Consider the following 20923-nt stretch of genomic DNA (forward strand, 5'->3'; position numbering starts at 1 on the left):
TGCTTTTATTGGGCTAATAGAGAAGATATCAATTTACTTAAAATTAGTATTTACTGAACACCTTCTAATATATACTAAGAACTGTGGTTGGCGCCAAGGCTACAAGAATTTCAAGGTCTGGGCGCAGGGATAGGGGCATGGCAGGTAGTAGGAAGGAGAAGGGGGGCAGATGACAGGATTCACTACAATAAATGCTATAACAGCATCATAAACAAAGTCTTAAAGAAACAAAAAGGGGAAGGAATTAGTTCTGCTTCCACAATGAGAATATCAATGGAAAAAAGCACACATACAAAAATGGATACAAAGCACTTCATAAGCTAACTTACGGAATAAATAAAGCTAAGCTGCTTTATTTAAATGTATATTTTCCCTTGCCTTATTCTTTAAAAAGTTATTTTTGAATAGATGATACATTCACAAAATTCAAAAGGCATAAGAAAGTATCCATTAACTAAGTAATTCTACAAATATTTATTTAGTAACTACCATGCACTGAAGAATAAAAACACAGGGCAAAGGGATAAAGAGGACGGGAAACGGGCTATTTTTAACTGAATAAAGGAATCATCTCATAAAATGACATGAGAACAAACAGCTTGTACAAAAAGAATCTGAGCATGCCTGATGCGTTTAAGGAATAGAATGGAAGCCAGTACTGCTGGAGAATAAATGAAAAGGAAAAGGAGATGAGGCGGGAGAGCCAGATCATCTAGGCCTCATGGCCTTAACGTCTGATTTTATTCCAAGTGTGATGGGGCTGTAACCAAAGAATCTGACTGGCCTTTGTCCTCGGTTCTTTACAGCAAGGTTTTAAACCCTTGGAATTTCTGGGAGGGATAGGAGTATCTGTTATTCACTGTGGACCCTAAGACCACACCTGAGTTTATGCTAAAAAGATGACTCAGGATGTGGGTTTGTTAAGCTAGAAAGACCAGTGTCAACTTAGAGGGTTTAGGCTTGAAGTGATATTAGCATGACCTACTGGATAGGTGGAGGGCTAAAGACTGAGTTCAAGCATGTGGCCAATGAGTCAATCAGTCATGTTCAAGTAGTGAAATCCCAATAAAAACTGTGAACACTAGGCCTTGGGAGAGCTTCCTGGGAGGGCTACATGCCCTGATTCCATGGGAAGAGGACATGGAAGCTCTGTATTCAGGACCCTCCCAGACATCACCCTACAGATCTCTTCATTGGATGGCCCTGATTTGTATCCTTTATAGTAAAATTATAATCAGAAGTATATTGAGTTTTAGGAGTTGTTCTAGTGAGTTAATGAACCTGAGGAGGTCATGGGAATTCCCCTGAATTTGTAACCAGTTGGTAAGAAGTGTGTACAGCCTGGGGCCCTCCCAAACTTGTAGGTGGTGTCTGAAGTGAGGGTAATTTGGTTGAGGACCACGCCCTTAACTTGTGATGTCTGTGCTGACTCTGGATGGTTTGCATTAGAATTGAACTGCAGTATTGCACATTAGAAACTATAAAAGAAATGACACGATTTCTATACTCTGTAGAAAACAGACTGAAGAGGCACAAGAGCAGACACAGGGAGACTGGTTAGGAGGCTACTGCAGTAAATGATGGTGGCTTAGACTACAGTGGTTGTGATGGAGATGCTGAGGAATGATTTTGTTTATTACAACTGTAGACCCTACTATATTTGCTGGAGGATTGGAGTTAGGATTTTTTAATGGCTGTGTAGTGGCTGCACTCTACTGCTGGGGTCTGTCATGCTTGATTTATCTGATCTCCTGCTGACAGACACTTGTTTCTCATTTTCCCCCCATTACAAACAATGCTGCAATAAAGATGCTTACACCTAACTATTGTACTCTTGTGCGAGAATCTCTAGCTACACTATTCACTGACAATAAACTTTGAACAAAACATAGAATTGAGGTGTCCTAATATTGTGAACAAACCATCTTTGCTAATATGTTCCAAATATTCCTTCATTTCCTACTTAAAAGTTTCTTCTTCCCTGACCACAGAAACCTAGAAAGTTAAAATCGAAAGGATTCTTAAAGGTCCTCTAGTTCAGTGGTTCTCAATGTGAATGTTATGGTAGATAATCAGAATCTCTAGGGAAATCTTTTTGAACCACAGACCCTCTCCCTTTCTGATATGCTCTGGGACAGTGGGAGAACTGGCATGTACTGTCTAGGTGACTCTGACCGTGATTCAGCCACTTTGAATGGCTTATCCAGCCCAATCCCTTTGTTTCCCAGATAAGGAAATTGAAACACACATTCTATACAGTGACAGAAGGAGAACTAGTCCCTCATCGATTTTCAGTGCTGCCAGCGATGTCTGAGCATATCAATTTCTTCCAACCCTTGACAACAGAAGGTATGACCATAGCATTTTTCATTTTTGCTAATTTATTAGACCCAAAAAAAGGTATCTCACCATTGTTTACAGGATGATTTATTAAAGAGATTCATCTGAGCTATTTTAGAAGATGACAACTGGGATTTCTACAGAGTCATTTGTCAGAAACAAAAAAATCAATTACTTGAAAACACAGGCTGGCTTAGTAACAAACTCTAAGCTCTCTGACTAATTTCACTCAGCCATGATCTTCCTTTACTTTGCTCTCAATTCTACAGAAGACATACTTGAGAACAGGATTTTCCTTACTGCTCTTGCCTATAACATAACCTACAGACCAAGAGTGTTTTAAAGGAAAACCAATGCACTTAATTTTCATTTTCCTTTCAACTTAAGAAAATTGTCTATTTCCCCGCTAGAATTAACATGACATAGTTTCTGAAAACTATACCATTAGAGCCACTTAAGTTCAAACAGACCACACAAAGCTGGTATAATGGTTTTAACAGGCTGTTCTAAGGATTTCTCACATATTATCTTGTTTAATCCTCACACTATTAAATGAGGAAAAGACTACTCTGAAGTACAGAAAGGTTAAGAAACTGCTTAAGTTAACAAAGCTAGTAAGTGGCAGAGCTGGGATTTGAACCCAGGCAATCTGACTCTAGAACTAGTACTTTACATCACTGAACTCTTTACAATCTGGCCCTAACCTACCTTTCCGGTGTCTTCTCTTGCCAATTCTATTCATGACTTCCAGAAAGCATCTCCCATCATCTATCTTCAATCTAGCCACTTAAGTGACCATACTCATAATCTTATAAACTCTATCCCTGTACCTGCCAAATTGTATTTAATTATGTTTACATGTCTCTGTCCTCGACTAACCTACAAACTGCTTGAAGGCAGGAACTGTGTCTTTTTGGTCCTGAATCTCTAACACACAATCTCTAACACACAAGCACATAACACAAGATATGTTTCTGTATCTGACATAGCAGAAACTCAACAGATATTTGTTGAATGAACACATGAATGTACATATTCTGTGCTCCTATCTCACAGAACAAGTTACTCTGTCTTTGCTCAGGCTGCTTTCTCTACCGACAACAGCCTTCTTGCTTTTCTGACTGGCAAACTCCTTATCATTTTTGAAGACTCATTTCAAATGGACAGAGAAAAAAAGAGGATAATGGGCCCAATTAAAAAATCATTTTTCCCTGACACCTCCTTCTTGCCTGGAAGAATTTCTTCCTCTGGCCCCCACTGCATTTTCCTAAACACCTATCGTAGCAGTTTCTGAGCTCTATTATTTTATTCCTTTCAATACTGAGTTCCTGCTGTAGACTATGCCCTCCTGAGTGCAGGGACAGTGTCCTGTTTATCTTTTTATCTCCAGTGCTTAGCATCACACCTGGTACATAACTGACCCTCAAAAAATATTTGTAGGGGCTTCCCTGGTGGCACGGTGGTTAAGAATCTGCCTGCCAATGCAAGGGACACAGGTTCAAGCCCTGGTCCGATAAGATCCCACATGCCACAGAGCAACTGAGCCCGTGCACCACAACTACTGAGCCTGTGCTCTAGAGCCCGCGAGCCACAACCACTGAGCCCATGTGCCACAACTACTGAAGCCTGTGTGCCTGGAGCCTGTGCTCCGCAACAAAAGAAGCCACTGCAATGAGAAGCCCGCGCGCCGCACTGAAAAGAAGCCCCTGCTCGTGACAACTAAAGAAAGCCCGCGCGCAGCAACGAAGACCCAACGAAGACAAAAAATAACTAAATAAATACAAACAATAGTAAAATAAATAAAAATAAATAAATTTAAAAAATACATCTGTAGAATGAATGAAATGCTGAAACAACATTAAGGTACAAGGACTAGTTTCCATGAACAACAGCTGACCTACCGTAAAACAGGCAGTAACACTGACTTCATCTAGGAGAGTAGTGCTTTCAGTGTTACTTTCTTCAGGATACTGTAAGTCTCCAAAGGAACTCACTTTAGGTAGAAAAAAGGGCTGAAGCCGAATGAAAATGGATCATCTGATGATTAATGAGGATGAACTCGATATCTAAGATATGATAAGCAAATCTTTAAAGTGGACCTCAATTTAATATAACGGTCAAAGTGTCTGTCCAAATGTTCCTGGGGGAAAGAATATAACTGTGCTGTATTTGAGTGGAAATGAGGAAAAATAAATATGTTAGTTACTTTCACTGAACTATTATAGAGTAGTTCCTTCAAAGATCTGTGATGACGTGAGCTGAATACTAATGCTTTATTGTGACTGGTAAGACTTACCTTAGAAACTCTTTGCTCTGTTCCCACAAATCTTGGGTCTCTTCTTTAGTCATATGTTTGTCCAGGTTACATACATTAGGTTTCTGAGAATATAACTTAAGGCACTGCTTCACCCAGTGCCACTGGTAACCTGGGAGGAAGGGGTTTGGGATAAAAATAAATCCTATACAAAAGATGGATGAGAAAAAAAGAAGAGGAGGAAATCCTCCATCAGTTAATCAGATCATGTATTTTTGTTGACATCCTTATACCCATTACATTATTATTTATTCCGTGTCTCCTTTTGCTAATGCTTCCAGTGGCTTCCACACATAAGCGTATATTCTCATTTCTATTCTCTCTAATTTTAGAGGAAGAGGAGTTCCTTCAAGTTAATAAAAAGCTGTTTTGATGATGAATGTTAGACATCTACCACTATGCAATTATCTCTAGTTTTTTGGGTTACCCTCAAGAGAAACAAATATTACACAATTATCAATTGTGTTATTCCAAAGCAAACTTCAGAACTAAAACTGACAAGTCACCCCTCAAATTTCACCAGGTATCATTTAGAGAGGTGGAAGCTGCTTCCTGAAGTTACTACTTTTGTGATATCTCAGTGTTGCCTTTTTTGTTTTCTAATATCTGGCTAATGATTTTTTTTATATTACATCATCTGTTAAAATAATTGGTGTGATTTCTGCTTCCTTTGAACTTTGACTACTATAACAGGGAAGAAAGGTGGTATAGACATCTGCTCAGTATGCAAATACCTAACCATTTCTCCTCTGTAAAAGACGAATAACAATACTTAACTGGAATGCTACGCATGGTTAAAGATTCATTCATCGAACATTCAACAAATGTACACTATATGTACTTTCTTAAGAATTAGAGATAAAGAGATGAAAAACTTTCTCCTAAGTTCCTGGAGATAGAACAGTAGAGACGGTTATACAGATAATGCCTTTAGAAGTCTGGCTGTGAAAGGAAACAAAGGCTGAGGAGTAGTCACAGAAGAATAAGGGGGGAGTTTATCATTTTTAGGGTTTGGAAAGACCTAAGCACGCTTACATGAGCAAAGAGCCAGCAGAAAGGAACTGGTTGAAAACAGAAGAGAAGAAAGGAACACAGCAAGGTCTTGAAAGCTGGAAGGGGTAAAAGAAGGAGGGATTAAAGGGTAAAGGGAGTGGTTTTGAACAGAAGCAATCCCTTTTCCTCTAAAATTGGAGGACAGGAGTGGACATTCACTTATAAGTTGGAGGCTACTTCTGCATGTCATGTATTAGTCAAATTCTCCAAATAATTTAGGAGTAACAGGACTGTCAATATTTTTAAAGAAAAAAAAAAGATATGAAAAAAATTTCCAATAACCTACTGTCTGCTATCACCACTATTTCACAAAATAAGAATATTATAATACCCACAAAGATATCACATCAAAGGAAGAATACTTCTGATCTAATTCAAGTTTGAACAGTGACAGGAAACTGAGTACTTTTATAGGCAGTCCATTCCAGACAACTGCTGTCTTCCTTTTATGGAGTTAAAATTTGCCTCTTTTTAATTTTTCATGCATTGGTCTCAGGTCCTGACACATACAGCAACCCCAAATCAGTTGTCAATTCTTCTTGATAAATGCCTCTAACTCTGTAGCTAACATTTACTGAGCATTTACTATGTGCAAGGCACTGACCTAAGTACTTTACCTGTACACCACATTTAATCCTAACCTTATGAAGTGGGTACTATCTTTAGACACATTTTACATATGAGGAAACTGAGGCCAAGAGAGATTAAGAAACCTGCCCAAGATCATACAGTAGGAAGTGATAGAGCCAGGACATGAAGCCATGTAATCTGGTGTCAGACCTTAATCACTAGTATGCATTGCTTCCCACCCCTTTTTGTGTACGACAAAATTTCAAATGTTTGATGCTGTCATGTTCCCACTCAGGTCTACTCTTCCCCAGGCTCAGCTTCTGGTCTTCAGACCCATCACCTTCCTGCTCACTCTTGTAAGGACAGCTTGTGGTATACTCGGGTTCCTTCAGAATAAGCAGGATCCGGAAGTAAACATAATCCTTCTGATCAAGTCAGAGTAAGAGGAGACTCCTTTCACATGTTCTGGACATTGTACTTCAATTAAATGCAGCTTACAATGGCAGGAAACATAACATAATGAGGTACCAACTCAAATGATGTGGCTTAAGTGTGAAGTCCTAGGAAACCTCAAATAGCAAGTACAATCATACCTCAGAGATACTGCAACTTTGCTTCCAGACCACGGCAATAAAGCAAATATTGCAAGTCACACCAATTTTTTGTTTCCCAGTGCATATAAAACTTATACTTACGCTCTACTGTACTCTATTGACTGTGCAATAGCATTATGTCTAAAAAAACAATGAACACACTTTAATTAAAAAATTTATTTATTTTAATTATATAAAATAATGCTAAAAAATGCTAACCATCATGTGAGCCTTTACTGAGTTGTAACTTTTTTGCCGGTGGAGGGTTTGAAATATTACGAGAATTATCAAAATGTGACAGAGACACAAAGTGAGCAAATGCTGTTGGGAAAATGGCACTGACAGACTTGCTTAATGCAGCGTTGCCACAAACCTTCAGCTTGTAAAAAAGAAAAACAAACAAACAAAAAACAGTATCTGTGAAGCACAATAAAATGAGGTACACTCCAATCTGGACAATAGAAAACCGAAGTGGGATTGATAACTTTGTAGTCTGAACAATCTGTTAAGGGAAGAAGGCACAGCAACAGAAACATGGCCATGAAAACAGGAGCAAGGCCTGAAAGGTAAAGGGCAGCATTCAAGAACAAAAGGTGCACAAAACACTACTGGTGATGTATGCTCCTCATTTACTCAAACTCAGGAAGAGCAATGCTTTCATATATAAAAGCCACCATTCAACTGTTTCCTTTGTGACTTCAGACACAAAACTGGTCTTTAGTTCTTTAATATAGAACTAAAGTGCACAAGGCCTTTTATAAAAGTTTTAAAGCTGTTACCCCTTCCAATGTTATCAACATATACTTCAGTGCTGATAATGTACTAATAACTGTAACACAGACCTGGCCCTTGGAACAACGAAAATTAATTTTTTTTAAAGGAATTTTTCTTGCTTTTGATCCACATTTGACATCACAAGTGCAATGTTAACTTTATGTCTTCTAGAAACAGGATGCAAATATAAAATCGTTTGGCCAAATAAGGCATTTGCAAATTTTCTAAATCGTTCATGATAATTAATCTATCAACACAATGGTCCCATGAGCCTAGAAAAAAGGTTAATAACATTACCCACCCTTCATCATTATCTTAATTTCTCTATCTGTAAAATGAACTACCTGATATCACTAAAATTCAAAATTCTGCATTATTTAGTCTTTTAGGACTTTTGATCTCATTAACTTTAATTCTCTTTTCAAAAATTCAGCCTTGATGAAAGCAACAATTTTTAAGTTGTTATGCCATTTGCGAATGTAGGGATTTTGTGACCTGAGTGAACATTATGAGTTACTCTATCAATTCGAAGTGCTTCTTTTGCCAGAGTAGATGTTCAGAGCTGCAGCAGGGAGCCCAGAGTCAGTGTCCTAATTTTTGATTTGTACCTGGTTTGTCACTTTCTGCACTATAAGGCAGGCATTACTGACTCCTGTTCTATCCTTTGGGAATGCCAAATAAATGGAAATCTTAGACATGGCAGAATTCAGGAGGGGTGTGGGAGTGGAATATTTGTGTGTTTAGTTTTCTTCTTTGTCTATTTACTTGATTTTAACTCCTCCTCCAAAATTAGACAAATGATTCATTTTGCCTTCTGAGCTCAAGTGCACTCACCAGGATAACCTTGGAGTCCGTAGGCTCTCCACTTGCTTACCGGCTGAAGTCCAGCTCTGTATGCATCATGGTCACTGACTGAGGACACATTTAGGTGAGATTTGACCACCTGGCAGGAAGGAAACAGAAGTCAGTGGGCTAAAGCTATTTTACAGATTAACTGTGAGAACCTCAAACCTCTAAAGGCATTTCTGATATGGGGCAGTTAGGAGTCATATGTTTGGGGTCCTAAACTTAGCTCTATCACTTGCTTAATGCAAGACTTAGATAAGTCACTTAACTTCTTAGAACCTCAGTTTCCTCAGCTACGTACTAATAAACACAACAGAGCTATACAAAACTGAAGTAATGATGAGAAGCAGACTGACTTTGGCCTTTAAGACTATCTTTTCCTATGATACCACACCTTTGTGATTTCTTATAGGACTCTGAATTATGAAAGGTGTTTGGTATATGGAATACCCTAAGTCACAATGCTATTTACTTCAGTTAGGGCTAACAATAATGCTCCTGAGGAACTTGTACACATAGGTGTTTAAACAGAGCTATGAGGAACACCAGGCTGGGGAGGGTGAGTGCTCAAACCACTCAGAAAAAATGGTTCAATAAAACACTGGGAATGCTGTTTGCTAAAAGTACAATATTTGCTCTCTTAGATGGAACTTCAAAATGAAACTTGTAATTTTTTGTCTTTGTTAATTACTTAAAAATTAAGCTTTTAAGGGGCCTATGAAGGTTTCTTTGCATTTAAGAGTATCTTATGGATGGCTCATTAAACTAGTTGAGGAATCCAATATTCAGTCACTAAAGTAACTAAGGATATTTTTAAAAAAACAAACTATTCTTGTATTAATAATAAACTCAGGGTCTGGCTTGCCTTAGAATACCTCCAATGTTCTCTCCCCAAAAGATATGATGATCTCTTAATCTATTAACTTTGCCAAGAGTGCAGATTTCCAGACAAACTACCAACAAGTGGCTGCTGTATATCCAGTCTCTATAATGAAATGGCTATCTGAAACTCTGAGAGTCCTGACCACCTAACTCTTTCTAGTACCCAGAGAACAGAATGTTTTTATTTCAAACATTTCATAATGATTTCTTAAATAGATCATACTTAATACTGCACTGTAATTCAGCAACACCCTCAAACTGGAAAGAAGTTTGTAGACCTAATCTATCATATTCTAAGCTGAATCAAACCTCTCAGCCTTTTAAAGTTTTTCTGCTTCCTCCCTTGTCAGACTGTTAGCCATCACTTTCTCCTCCGCTCTCATCTTATGTCTTATTAATGGAAACTTTCTTCTTCTCTAATTTGCTACTTTCAATCTGTTCTGAGCCGAAGAATGAAATACTACCCATGTTTTTATGTACTCAATAGATAGTGCCTTCACTGTGTACTTACTGTTTTAGGTACTATGCCAGATACAATGTCCCCTTCTCAGGTGGCTTCCATTTTAAAATTATGTAAGTATTACGGTAAAATATGGAAAAAGGAGTTGAACGGAAGTCTAAGAGGTTCTCCCATGAGCCAAGTACACTATTCCTGGACTTTCTGTATGTTATTTTGACAACTCTAAGACCATCTCTGCTAACAAATGAAGTTTCTAAGAAGCTGAGTTCTAAACAAATATGATGTCACTATAGCATTCCAATTTTATTGAGCTCTATCACTAAGCTTGAAAAGAATGCCTCATCCAGCCACCTGTGGACAACACCAATGGCAAATTAGGGATCTATCTTCAGTGTTAACGCAAATGAAAAGAAAACATACGTTATAGTTGTGATTCTCCCTGCGTCCCCTCCCCCTCCCCCCGTGTTTCCTTCAATTTCCACGAGGAATAATGCAGAAATAAGGTAGAAATAATGTATAGTGCTTGGATTCAGTTGCCCTTTACTTTCAACCTGGAGGGATTATCTCAGAATCTTTCAATGCCCTCTTTCTAAAAGTCCCAGAGAAGACAGGGCCTTTTATGGACAACGGTTTCTGGGAACACTCGGGTAATTGGTTTCTTCAAGTTGTAGAGAGCTACCCTAACGTCTGCGAACCCGGTTTAAGGGTTTTCACACAAATCTAGGTGCAAATTCAAATGGACAGTTAATGGAAGGAATAAACACCAACTCCCAGGCATTTTTTGACCGAGGCCGCAGCCAGGAATAGCTGCGTGGAGAAACGGTGAACAGAGCCCTCAATCGCCAAAGTGTGACACTTTGTGGGCAGTTCAACTGTGCACCCATGGAAGGCGGGGGTCGCTCAATAACCATCAGCCTGGAAGCGAAAAGAGGTTAGGAGAACACTGAAACCTCTCCAAGGAGCGAGGCGTGGCGACGGGGAGGCGCGCGCCGCCCCTCTCTCCGTACCTTGTGGGCACCAGGCCCCGTGCCGCGGGCTGCGTGGGCTACCGAGAAGTCGATGACCCCTCTCAGGTCTACGGTCCCGGGGCGGCTCTGCCGGTAGAAGCGGAAAAGCTTCCGAAAGGCGTCCTCCCCAGGCTCCGCCGCCAGCGTCGCCACAGGCCCCACGGCCGCCGCCATCTTCCCCATCTCCCCCATCTCGCCGCCCGGCCTCCTTTGACCCGGAAGCTGATTTCCGTGCTCCGGATCAGGCAGGCTCTTCCGGGGTCGTGCCCTCAGGTCACTGGAGGTCCCTCATTCTGAAGATGACGGCTTCGGCAGCGAGGGCCGCAGTAGCACTGCGTACGAATATCCGCCGGCCGGTTGCGTTTGTCAGAAAAATTCCGTGGACCGCGGCCTCGAGTGAGTTGGAGATGTAGTAGGGGCGGAAGTTTTAGGTCTAAGCAATCCCGAAAAACCTTGCTTTCTGCGGAGCACTTAAATCAGCGTGGTGGTTGGATTAAGGCGGCTGAGTATGCTCCTGAGCAAGCCAGTGAGTAGAAAGAAATTTTGTTTGCAATTAGCCGTTTAGGGATGCCCCTTGAGCTTTGGGGGCACGTATTCACGGTCTCTGGCCTTTCGGAGTTTAAAGGTTTAATTACTTGGAAATTTAAGACGAAGGATTTAGAAGGAGTTATTTTGACTGCAGGGTGGAGGATGGATTCAAAGTGGCAAGTAGTAGTTTCAGTGATTTAGCTCAAAGGTGAGGATTTCAGGGTAGTGGTAGAAGGAAGAGTCAGATTCACTTATGTTAACCAAACAAAATCGACAGATGGCTTGAATGGGGGAAGAGTACGGATGGGGGAAAGGGTGGAATGACTTTCAGGTTTTTAGCGTTGGTGAATTTCGTGATTAGAATGTAGGAGAAGCAGATCGAAAGATGAGGAGTAAAGTTTAAATGTGTTTAGTTTGAAAAACCTGTGAGGTCTCCGTTAGTTGGACAGAGGACGGTGTGTATCGATGGAGAAATGCTCTCTGAAACCGTACTCCTTGGGTTAGAATTCCAGCTTGGCCATTTGGTAGTTGTGTAACCTGACTAACGGAAGTAACTGGGGAAAAGGGCTCACTACCGTGCCTCAGTTTCATCATCTATAAAATGGAGTCAATAATAACTTCCTCCTAGGATTGTTGATTGGATTAAATGAATTTATATGTAAACTGCTTAGACTTGTGCTCAATACAGAGTAAGTACTCAATAAATGATAGTTGTTTTCATGATTACAAAAATTGAAGCTCATGGGAGAGGCCTAGGCTGGAGATAGAGGGCTGGGAGTAATCAGTACTGAAATCTCTCACCAACATTGATTTTTGTCAGCTGCAGTTTTGAGTTAAGGTTTTTACATATGCTTACAAAAATTTAAAAATCCATGGTCACTTTTGCAGATATTCATGTATCAGGTCAGCTCCCTTAAACAAGGAATGGAATGAGTGTAGGTAGTAGAATGGGAAATAGATCAGTTTGTGCCCCACCTTCTCAGACCACACCCAGCAGAATGTCTTGCTTAGGCCCTGTGAAACTGGAAAGGCCGAGGGGTTTCTGCAAGCATCTTGCAGATGCGTTTCCAGACCATAATGGACTTGCTCAAGATCCTCAAAGAGTGTATAAAATACGACTTTGACTACAGTCTCTCTCAGTTCATTCATTCAGCAAATGTTTAAGGAGTATCTGTTATGTGGTAGGCATTGTTCTTGGTGCTTGCAGCTGTTTTTCCATAACAGTTGTAGGTAATTTGGGAAAAGGGTTACTTTCTAGAGCTAGTTTGTTTTGGAAGTGAATGTTTTCTAGAACTTTTAATACCTGGTTTAAAACTATTTTGTTTATCCTCCAGTAATATGTTCTGTGTGAGAGCCTGATCTTGCCAACTGGTTTGATCAACTATTAGAGCACTTCAGAAATTTAGCCCCTGTGGCTGGTTGAAGGATTACTGGACATTTATTTATTCATTCAGCAAATATTGCCCTATTGTTTATCAATCACTGTGGACATAGTGGACTCAACACTTGGCAAGCTTATGGTATAGTGGTGGGGGTGAGGAGACTTACAAACAACAAATATAGGCAGTTTTTGAACTAGTGAGGTTTAGATGAACTAGGGTGGTGAAACAGGTAACATGAAATGTAAATCAGTGAAAGTACAAGCACTGTAGTACAGAAGAGAAAGCGATCCTGTAGTTTTTTTTTTTTTTTTCAAATTTAATGTGTGATTTTTTTTTTTTTTTTTAAACTTTGGGTTTACTTATTTATTTATTTTTATGGCTGTGTTGGGTCTTCGTTTCTGTGTGAGGGCTTTCTCTAGTTGTGGCAAGTGGGGGCCATTCTTCATTGCAGTGCGCGGGCCTCTCATTATCGTGGCCTCTCTTGTTGCGGAGCACAGGCTCCAGACGCGCAGGCTCAGCAATTGTGGCTCACGGGCCCAGTTGCTCCGCGGCATGTGGGATCCTCCCAGACCAGGGCTCGAACCCGTGTCCTCTGCATTGGCAGGCAGACTCTCAACCACTGCGCCACCAGGGAAGCCCTAATGTGTGATTTTTAATAGATCCTGTGTTGAGGGGGTAAATTTTAAAAACACATTTAGGAAACAATTTGGAAATTTAAAATATATACTGGTGTTACCAAGTCCAAGCTTGTGCTCCTCACTGCACGACAGGCCAGTAAATTGAGAGATGAGTTGTTGGGTGGGGCAAAGAATAGCAGCTTTATTCGAAAAGCCAACAGACCAAGAAGATGGTGGACTAGTGTTCCAAAGAAACACCTTCCCTGAGTTAAAATTCAGGCTTCTTTTATACTGAAAGGGAAGTGGGTAAAGACCTGGTTCCAGCCAGACTCCGGAGGGGATGTGTTAATTTCTTCTTTGGTACAGCCATTCACAGGTGGGCCTGGTCAGGACATTTCCTATAAGCTAAACAAAGGTATTTTAGCTTAACACTCATTACCAGGGAGGCAGGGTTCCCAGAGATGGGCCATTATGTATAATTTAAGCTTTATAGGCAACATCCCTTTAGGGATTAACTTGTAATAGAATACAAAAGTTCTTCTCTATTACACTGGGAGTTAGATGAAATTAGGAAATTATCATTGACTTGTAAGTGTGATAATGATATTGTGGCTATAAATTATGTCTTTATTTCTAGGACAGGAGTGCTGAAGTATTGAGAGACGTAATGGGACTGATGTGTGTATCTTACTTAAAAATGTTTTTGAAAAACTACATATATATGCATGCATATAGATATGTGTATATGACAGAATGTTAAGAATGACTGAATTTAGATTGTGGGTGGATTTGTGCATCTCTGCTTGCAGCCGGTGTGTGTAGATGTCACTACCTAATTCAGGAAGCAATTTTTTGAAGACTCCTCACTGTTTAACTGTTACACCTCAGGGAAGAGGATCTATGTTCATTTTGTGGGGTCTTTCCTCTGGCCATGCCCAATGATCACATCAATCTCCAGAGAACGGTTCAGCTTCCTATCTATGCTTCCCAGAGCTGTTAATTTGTTCTTGGTAGAGATGGACAAATTAATGTATTGTTTCTTCTTTTACTTCCTGTTCTTAGAGAACGAATTTAAATAAGTGACTTTTTGTCCTATATTGAGGTTAACATCTAGTTTCTCTATGGATCCACTGGTGTGTTGTAACGTAGTATTGTGGGTCATCACCTTTACTACTCCCAACTTTAGCACAACTACTCACACACTACACACTCACATCCCTGAAGGTCTGTGTATGCCTCAGTTTGACTCTACTAGGTGAACAATGCTTATTTTGAACTATTCTGCCTGCTGCTGCCTGCTAGCTAAAAGGTCTTCAGTATTTTCAGTGTTTCAGTATTTTAAGGTTAGGCTGCTGATTTGCATCGCCAACAGAAAACAGTAGTTAGGAGAAGGAGCAGCTGATAGGCTCAGCCAGAGTTGCAGGCCAGTAAAGGCTGTTTCACAGGGGCAAGGGAAGGGTCTCTTCACAGCACAAGTCAGGCTGATGCAATGAGGCTGCTCAGTAACCTCCTGGGAAACCAGGGGCAGTGGGCACACACCTGAAGGCTGCAGGCAGTTTGGGCAGAGTGAGGAGAAGCACGAACGTTCAGCTTCGGGGCCAAAAGGAAACCGGGAACCCTGCTGCCATCTGCGCAGCCATCCGGTCAGGGACATGCGGTGCCCACTTACCCAAGTCCGGGTGGGGAGCCACGCGGCGGGGAGGAGGCCAGCGGCGGCCAGGTGGGATCCGGTAAGGATTCAGCAGAAGCTCTGGGGGGGTGGGCTCCAAAGGTGTGCAGCAAGCCCTGAAGCTGCCGGCGCCCTCCGTGTCCCCCTCAACGAGATACACCTGGGCGCGCAGCCAGAGCGCTGGAGACATTGGGGAAGCTGTGAGGCCTCAGCTGCATGCATACGGCCAAGTTTGCTGGACACCTTGGAGTCTCCAGGCCTGGTGAACTACACTGGGGGTGAACCACTGCTGCGCGGTTAAATTTGAGCCTGGGCTCCTGCAAACCTGTGAGTTCTGGTTTGCAGCTGCAGGCTGTTCAGGAAAAAGTAGCACCCACACTTCCTCGTCCCAGTCTCGCGCTTCACGCTCTTCCTGGGCGCCGAGAGCATCATGACGTACCGATCCCGCACCCACCCAGCCCTGCACAGCTTCTGCAGCAGGTGTGGGGTGCAGAGTTTCCACACGTTAGTCTCTCACCCCAGAGTTTACGTCGTCACCCCACACTTCCTGGAGGCGGGCACGCTGATCAAGTAGTTTTTGATCTTTAAAATAATCTACTATTCATCTTTGAGGCCTCACAGGGCTAGTATGTTGTCTTGTTTTGCAGTAGGAGCCCAATAAAATCTGTGAATGTTTTTGGCCTGGATCTTGAAGGATAGATACAATTTAGGCAAAAGGAGATTGGATTACTGACATGTTAAAGGGAAAGAACAGCAGGCAAAGACAGGAATCCACGGGACAGATACACAGATTTTCATTTGTTGTACTAGAAAGTAACTATGGGCATGCAATGGGAAGTAAGGCAGGAAGGATAGGTAGGGTCGACTCAACAAATTTTATTAAGAGTAACAACGATTTAACCTAATGTAAACTGTAAATTATGAAAGGCAAGTAAATTGAGATTTTATTTGGAAATCTCTAATATAGCTAACAACATGCTGTACTGTAATTGTTTTTCTGTCTTCTGTGTAATCTTCTCAGGGATTATAATCCATGCGTTTATTAGCACAGTACCTGGTGTGGTGAAGACACTCAGTATTTGCTGGGGATGAAGATTACAGTCAACTCAGCAATTTATCTGTCCATGTTCCCACCCCATCACCTCCCCAAATCTAGTACATTACAATTTTATAATCAATACCATAGCTGTTTCCTAGATCTTAAGGCTTCAAGGGAATACAAAGTAACTCCTGTTCACAAGAAGTTTGGGAGCTCTAGGAGCCCTTTTGGTTTCTGTATCAATCTAGGATGGAGGATACAAAATTAACAACTCTTAATAGTTTTCTCTTCTTATACAGGTGAACTGAGAGAACACTTTTCACAGTTTGGCCATGTACGAAAGTGCACTGTTCCTTTTGTGAGTATTTTAAAAAAAAGTAATAATGTTATCCTGTAATTCTTGATTTTTTTGTGTGAAAGCATTATCAATTTATAGAATTTGTAATGAAGTGAAGCTGTTCAGTCTTTGTTGATTAAATTACGGGTGATAGTGGTTTAAAAAAATAAACCTTATCCTAGGTATTTGAGGTATTTGTGTTAGTTTTTTATTGTTGCATAAAATTATCACAAAGTTAATGGCTCAAAACAACACACATACATTATCTCACAGTTTGTACAGATCAGGAGTCCAGGCATAGCTTTGCTGGGTCCTCTGTTCAGAGTTTCACGTAGCTGCAATCCAGGTGTCAGCTGGAGCTGCAGTCTCATCAGAGGCTCAGCTGGGAAAGATTGATTTCCAAGCTCCCTTAGGTTGTTGGTAGAATTAGTCTTTCAGCTGTAGGACCTGGGGTGTCTGCTATCTTGCTGGCTTTCAGCTGGAGGCTGCTCTCAGCTCCTAGGAACTGCCTGCAGTTCCTTGTTACCCAGCTTCTCTCCCATGTGGCAGCTTGCTTCAAAGTCAGCAAGGGAGTTTCTCTGGTCTAGTCCCAACATGGCAGCTTGCTTCAAAGTCAGCAAGGGAGTTTCTCTGGTCTGGTAAGACAGTTCTATAATGTAGTCTTTGGAGTGACACCCCATCATCCTTACTATATAACCTGATCAAGGGAGCAATAGCCCATCACTTTTGCTATATTCTTATGGTTAGAAGCGTGTCGTAGGCCTTGCCCACATTCAAGGGGAGAGATTATACAGGGTCAACATGGTGGGACACATGGAGATCTTGGGGCTGTTTTGGAATTTTGTCTATTACAGTGTCGTAATAAGGACTTCAGAGAGTAGAGGATAATTTTATCATAAAACTAACTGGTGGAGAATATTTTAACCTTCATCCTCATTGAGTTGAGTGCTTTTTGTGTGTGCTTATATGTTACATTTTCATTGCCTCCTCATGAGGGTTTAGAAATCAATCTATAGGGAATTCCCTGGTGGTCCAGTGGTAAGGACTCTGTGCTCTCACTGTGGAGGGCATGGGTTCAATCCCTGGTGGGGGAACTAAGATCCCACAAGCCTTGGGGTGTGGCATAAATAAGTAAATAAGTTAAAAAAAAATGTAATGGAGTCCTTTAATTCCAAAAAAAAGTCTTAAAAAAAAAGAAATCAATCTACAGATTTGTTGTTGTACTTTATCCTGGGCTATATTTTTCTGTGGACTTTCTAGATTACTGTTTTTTGGGGTGTGTGATGTGAGTACACAGAGTTTACACATGCTTCACTAAAACTGCTTTTTTCCTCATGGCACTGAAAAGGCTGTGGTAAAGTATCAACTTAAAGCAACTTAAATTCTTAACGCTTGGTTTAATGTTACTTGGCTTCCAAAGATCTAACAGATTATGCATATCCAGTGCTAGTAAAGGTGTAGGGAAACTGGTACTGCAATTGTTGAGAAGTTAACTGATACCTTCACTGAAGGGTAATTTGGCAAAATCTATTAACAATAAGAATTTGCCTTTGCTTTGATCTAGCAGTTCCATTTCTAGGAGTTTATTTTACAGAAATGTGAGGTCAAGAATGTTCAAAACAGCATTGTTTAATAATATCGTAATTGGAAAGAACCTAAGTGTTCATCAGTGGGGTTGGTTAAATAGATACTAATTCATTGATACAATGGGATTTATAGTTGATTAAAAAAATGAGGCATGGGTATTACAGACATGAAAATCTATAAGCATAAAAAAGTTTTAAAAGTGTATGAAATTTGTATTTTTTGAAGAGCATTTAAAAAAAAGTTTCTTGGGAATTCCCTGGCGGTCCAGTGGTTAGGACTCTGTGCTTCTACTGCAGGGGGCAAGGGTTCGATCCCTAGTGGGGGAACCAAGATCCCTCATGCCACCGGCCAAAAAATAAATAAATAAATAAAAATATTAAAAAATAAAAAAAGTTTCTCCAAAAGGTAACATTTTTCTTGGTTGCCATTTCCCTGTTAAAAGAATTTAGGACCTGGAGTTAACAGATTTTAGATTTAAACATGAGAAGGTTTTGATTCTTGGGAAAATTAAGTAATGTGTAACAGGAAGAAAATTTGTTTCTAGTAACAAGTTCATTGTACTCAAGTTAGAAATCCAGGTTCCCATTTTAGATACATAGTATCTAAATTTTAGCACAAAAATGTTAATGCCTTTACAAATGGAAATGGCCCAGTGGAGTAGAGTGCTTTAGAAATCGTCATGAGGTGAGGAGTGAATCACTGGGACATTAACAGAAGCTTTTCCTGTGTTCTAGGTTCATACTTATAAACTTACCTTCCAGGTATATGGGGGCAATTTCCAAGAATGTGTTTTTGGGGGCAGAGCACAACATAACTTTGTAACAAGACTGATGATGTACATTGAGTGAATAGACATCTTGGCATTTTTTACATAGAAGGGCTGGAGGGCTGGGCAGGGTACATCTAAGCACACTAGAATCTCTGATGTATATAAGACATATAGAATCTGATGTATAGGTTGAATGATAAGCACTCTGTCTTTTGCACAAGGGAAGTAGCAGAACTGCTTAAATTAACCAGAAGTCTAGAACTAGGTAAATAAAGGTAACTTTTTTTTCCTTTTTCATTAGGAGCATGTGATGATTAATGGTGGTAGTTGTGATGAGGGTGGTTAGTCTCAGAAATTACTAGAAATGCACCTAGGTTTTAAGGGTTAATTTTCTAGTTTCTAGAAGTGAAGAAGTTAGAAACAGGAAGAGTACTTCTTTATGTGATCAAAATTTCGCTTGACTATTGCTGTTAATGGTTTATATCTAGAATGACACAGAAAGCTCTTTACTCATATTTTATTTCTCCAGTGGCAGTAGAAAAGCAGAGAGTGTTATGATTAACAGAGATTAAGCTTTGGGTAAATAGGAGAGTATTTGTATTAAAGCAGGGTTTTTGATATTTATTAAAATGTCTTTTACTCCATTTTGGCAGATGAAAAGGTTGGTAGTTTGATTTGGAACTCCTGGAAACTTTCTCAAGTTCATGATTATTAATCTCTTCCTAAATTTTGAATTTTTAGGACAAAGAGACTGGCTTTCACAGAGGTATGGGTTGGATTCAATTTTCTTCAGAAGAAGAACTTCACAATGCACTACAACAGGAAAATCATGTTATTGATGGAGTAAAGGTAAATCTTTTTCTATATCATGTCATGAGCTTTCTGTATATCAGTTAAATAGGTCAGAAGTGTGAAATGACAGGGACTTTGGAAGATTTGTAACTTAATGTTTATTAAAGAATGGTGGTGGTGGGAGAGTGCCCAGTTCTAAAAGGTCTGGAAAGGGAAGTACAAGAAGACACTTTAATGGTTAGCAAGGTATATGCAACACAGAACAGTGGAAACAGCAGGGAGACCCTGGTTGAAATCCTGGCTTTTCTACTTACTATGTGACCTTGGGCCAGACTGATTTACAATTTTTAATTGAAGTTCAGAGAGTCTTAAGTACAAGGAACAAATAACATACTTTGACTTCCTGGTGCTGACTCCCTAATAAAACAACAGTTTTCAGTTTTAATGTTTTTGCAGACATTGCCTTTCCTTACAGTGCTTATGTGATTTTCTTTTTTTTTTCCCCCCAGCTCCATGTTCAAGCTCAAAAACCCAAAGCTTTGCAAGGGGACCAAACATCTGATGAAGAGTAAGATTTTTGAGACCATCACTGCCTATTAAATAAAGTAAACAAAACTGGAAATTTTGTCTAAATGTTTTTATTGGAAACAGATAGCTGCACCAAGCAAGAGCTTACTTTCCCCACTCCAAATTAAAATAGAGCACAACAGGGGCAAACATCATTTGGCAGGACAGTTCCAATATGTGAACATCCTTCTTTCTATGCACTGTGGTTGGGGTAACTTTATAAGCAGTCATTCTTAGACAAAATATTAACCCCAAAGTACTAATGTCACTCGAAAGGAAGTGGCCTTAATTTCATGTGTGGGGTAGTATGTTCTATAAATGCCAAAAGGTGGGAGAAGCACAAACACAACCCACTCTAAAAAAACTAAATAATTCAAAGTAGAATTTTTCCATCCCCCCCCTTTCTCCTATAATAAAAAGTAGTGCTGGGCTCTGACACCCAGATTTAGTTTTTATCCTGGCCATTTACAAAGTGTTCCCCCATATGACTTGCATCATTAGGGTTATGAATAACAGTTCATTCACTCTGCAGAAAGTATCTACTCCTTTCTCCTCTTCTTGCCTTCATGCTCATGTTCCTTGGGGCGGCTGCTATCTGAGGGTCTTTTAGAGCCACCGTGCTGTTTGGCTTCTTCCAAAAATTTGTCCAAACCAAAAGGATCCTCCTCAAACTGAACTGGTCCTTCTCGGCCTCTTTGTCTACGGTCTGAACCAGAAAACTCCTTATCGGGAACAAATCTAGGGAAAAAGAGAAACAACCATGAACTACTTTGTTTTCACTGGTGCAGACATAAACT

The 20923-nt window shown here is 40.3% G+C and overlaps 3 protein-coding genes across 7 annotated transcripts in view; 1 reads left to right on the forward strand and 2 right to left on the reverse strand.

Moving 5' to 3' along the window:
- Positions 1-11031, reverse strand: part of ALKBH1 (alkB homolog 1, histone H2A dioxygenase) — a 37439-nt gene extending 26408 nt beyond the window's left edge. For 3 of the 4 annotated variants that reach the window (XM_007184538.3, XM_007184539.3, XM_007184537.3), the window contains exons 1-3: positions 10840-11031; positions 8479-8587; positions 4637-4799 (exon numbers count right to left, since the gene is read on the reverse strand). In XM_007184538.3, coding sequence (XP_007184600.1) covers positions 4637-4799; positions 8479-8587; positions 10840-11031 — 464 coding nt within the window. The remainder of the gene's footprint in view (positions 1-4636; positions 4800-8478; positions 8588-10839) is intronic. The other variant, XM_057542125.1, reaches the window with a different exon arrangement.
- On the forward strand, positions 11013-20181 carry SLIRP (SRA stem-loop interacting RNA binding protein). Of its 2 annotated transcripts, none has more exons than XM_028167043.2 (4): positions 11013-11235; positions 16356-16432; positions 19509-19616; positions 20069-20181. In XM_028167043.2, the coding sequence occupies exons 1-4, from the start codon at positions 11139-11141 to the stop codon at positions 20129-20131; spliced, it is 345 nt and encodes a 114-aa protein (XP_028022844.2). In that variant the 5' UTR covers positions 11013-11138; the 3' UTR covers positions 20132-20181. The 2 variants fall into 2 exon arrangements, with proteins under 2 accessions (XP_028022844.2, XP_007198766.3); XM_007198704.3 differs by having other exon boundaries at positions 11067-11235; positions 16374-16432.
- Positions 20182-20923, reverse strand: part of SNW1 (SNW domain containing 1) — a 36226-nt gene continuing 35484 nt past the window's right edge. Inside the window, exon 14 of the mRNA XM_057542124.1 lies at positions 20182-20864. Within this exon, the coding sequence (XP_057398107.1) occupies positions 20666-20864 (199 nt within the window). The 3' untranslated portion in view covers positions 20182-20665. The remainder of the gene's footprint in view (positions 20865-20923) is intronic.

This window comes from Balaenoptera acutorostrata, chromosome 3 (assembly GCF_949987535.1).
Source record: "Balaenoptera acutorostrata chromosome 3, mBalAcu1.1, whole genome shotgun sequence".
Taxonomy (NCBI): domain Eukaryota; kingdom Metazoa; phylum Chordata; class Mammalia; order Artiodactyla; family Balaenopteridae; genus Balaenoptera; species Balaenoptera acutorostrata.

Coding starts and splice junctions, on each gene's coding strand:
- SLIRP (XM_028167043.2), top strand. CDS start 11,139: ATGACGGCTTCGGCAGCGAGGGCCGCAGTAGCACTGCGTACGAATATC. Junction 11,236..16,355: donor TCCGTGGACCGCGGCCTCGA/GTGAGTTGGAGA, acceptor AACTCTTAATAG/TTTTCTCTTCTTATACAGGT. Junction 19,617..20,068: donor ATGTTATTGATGGAGTAAAG/GTAAATCTTTTT, acceptor TTTTCCCCCCAG/CTCCATGTTCAAGCTCAAAA.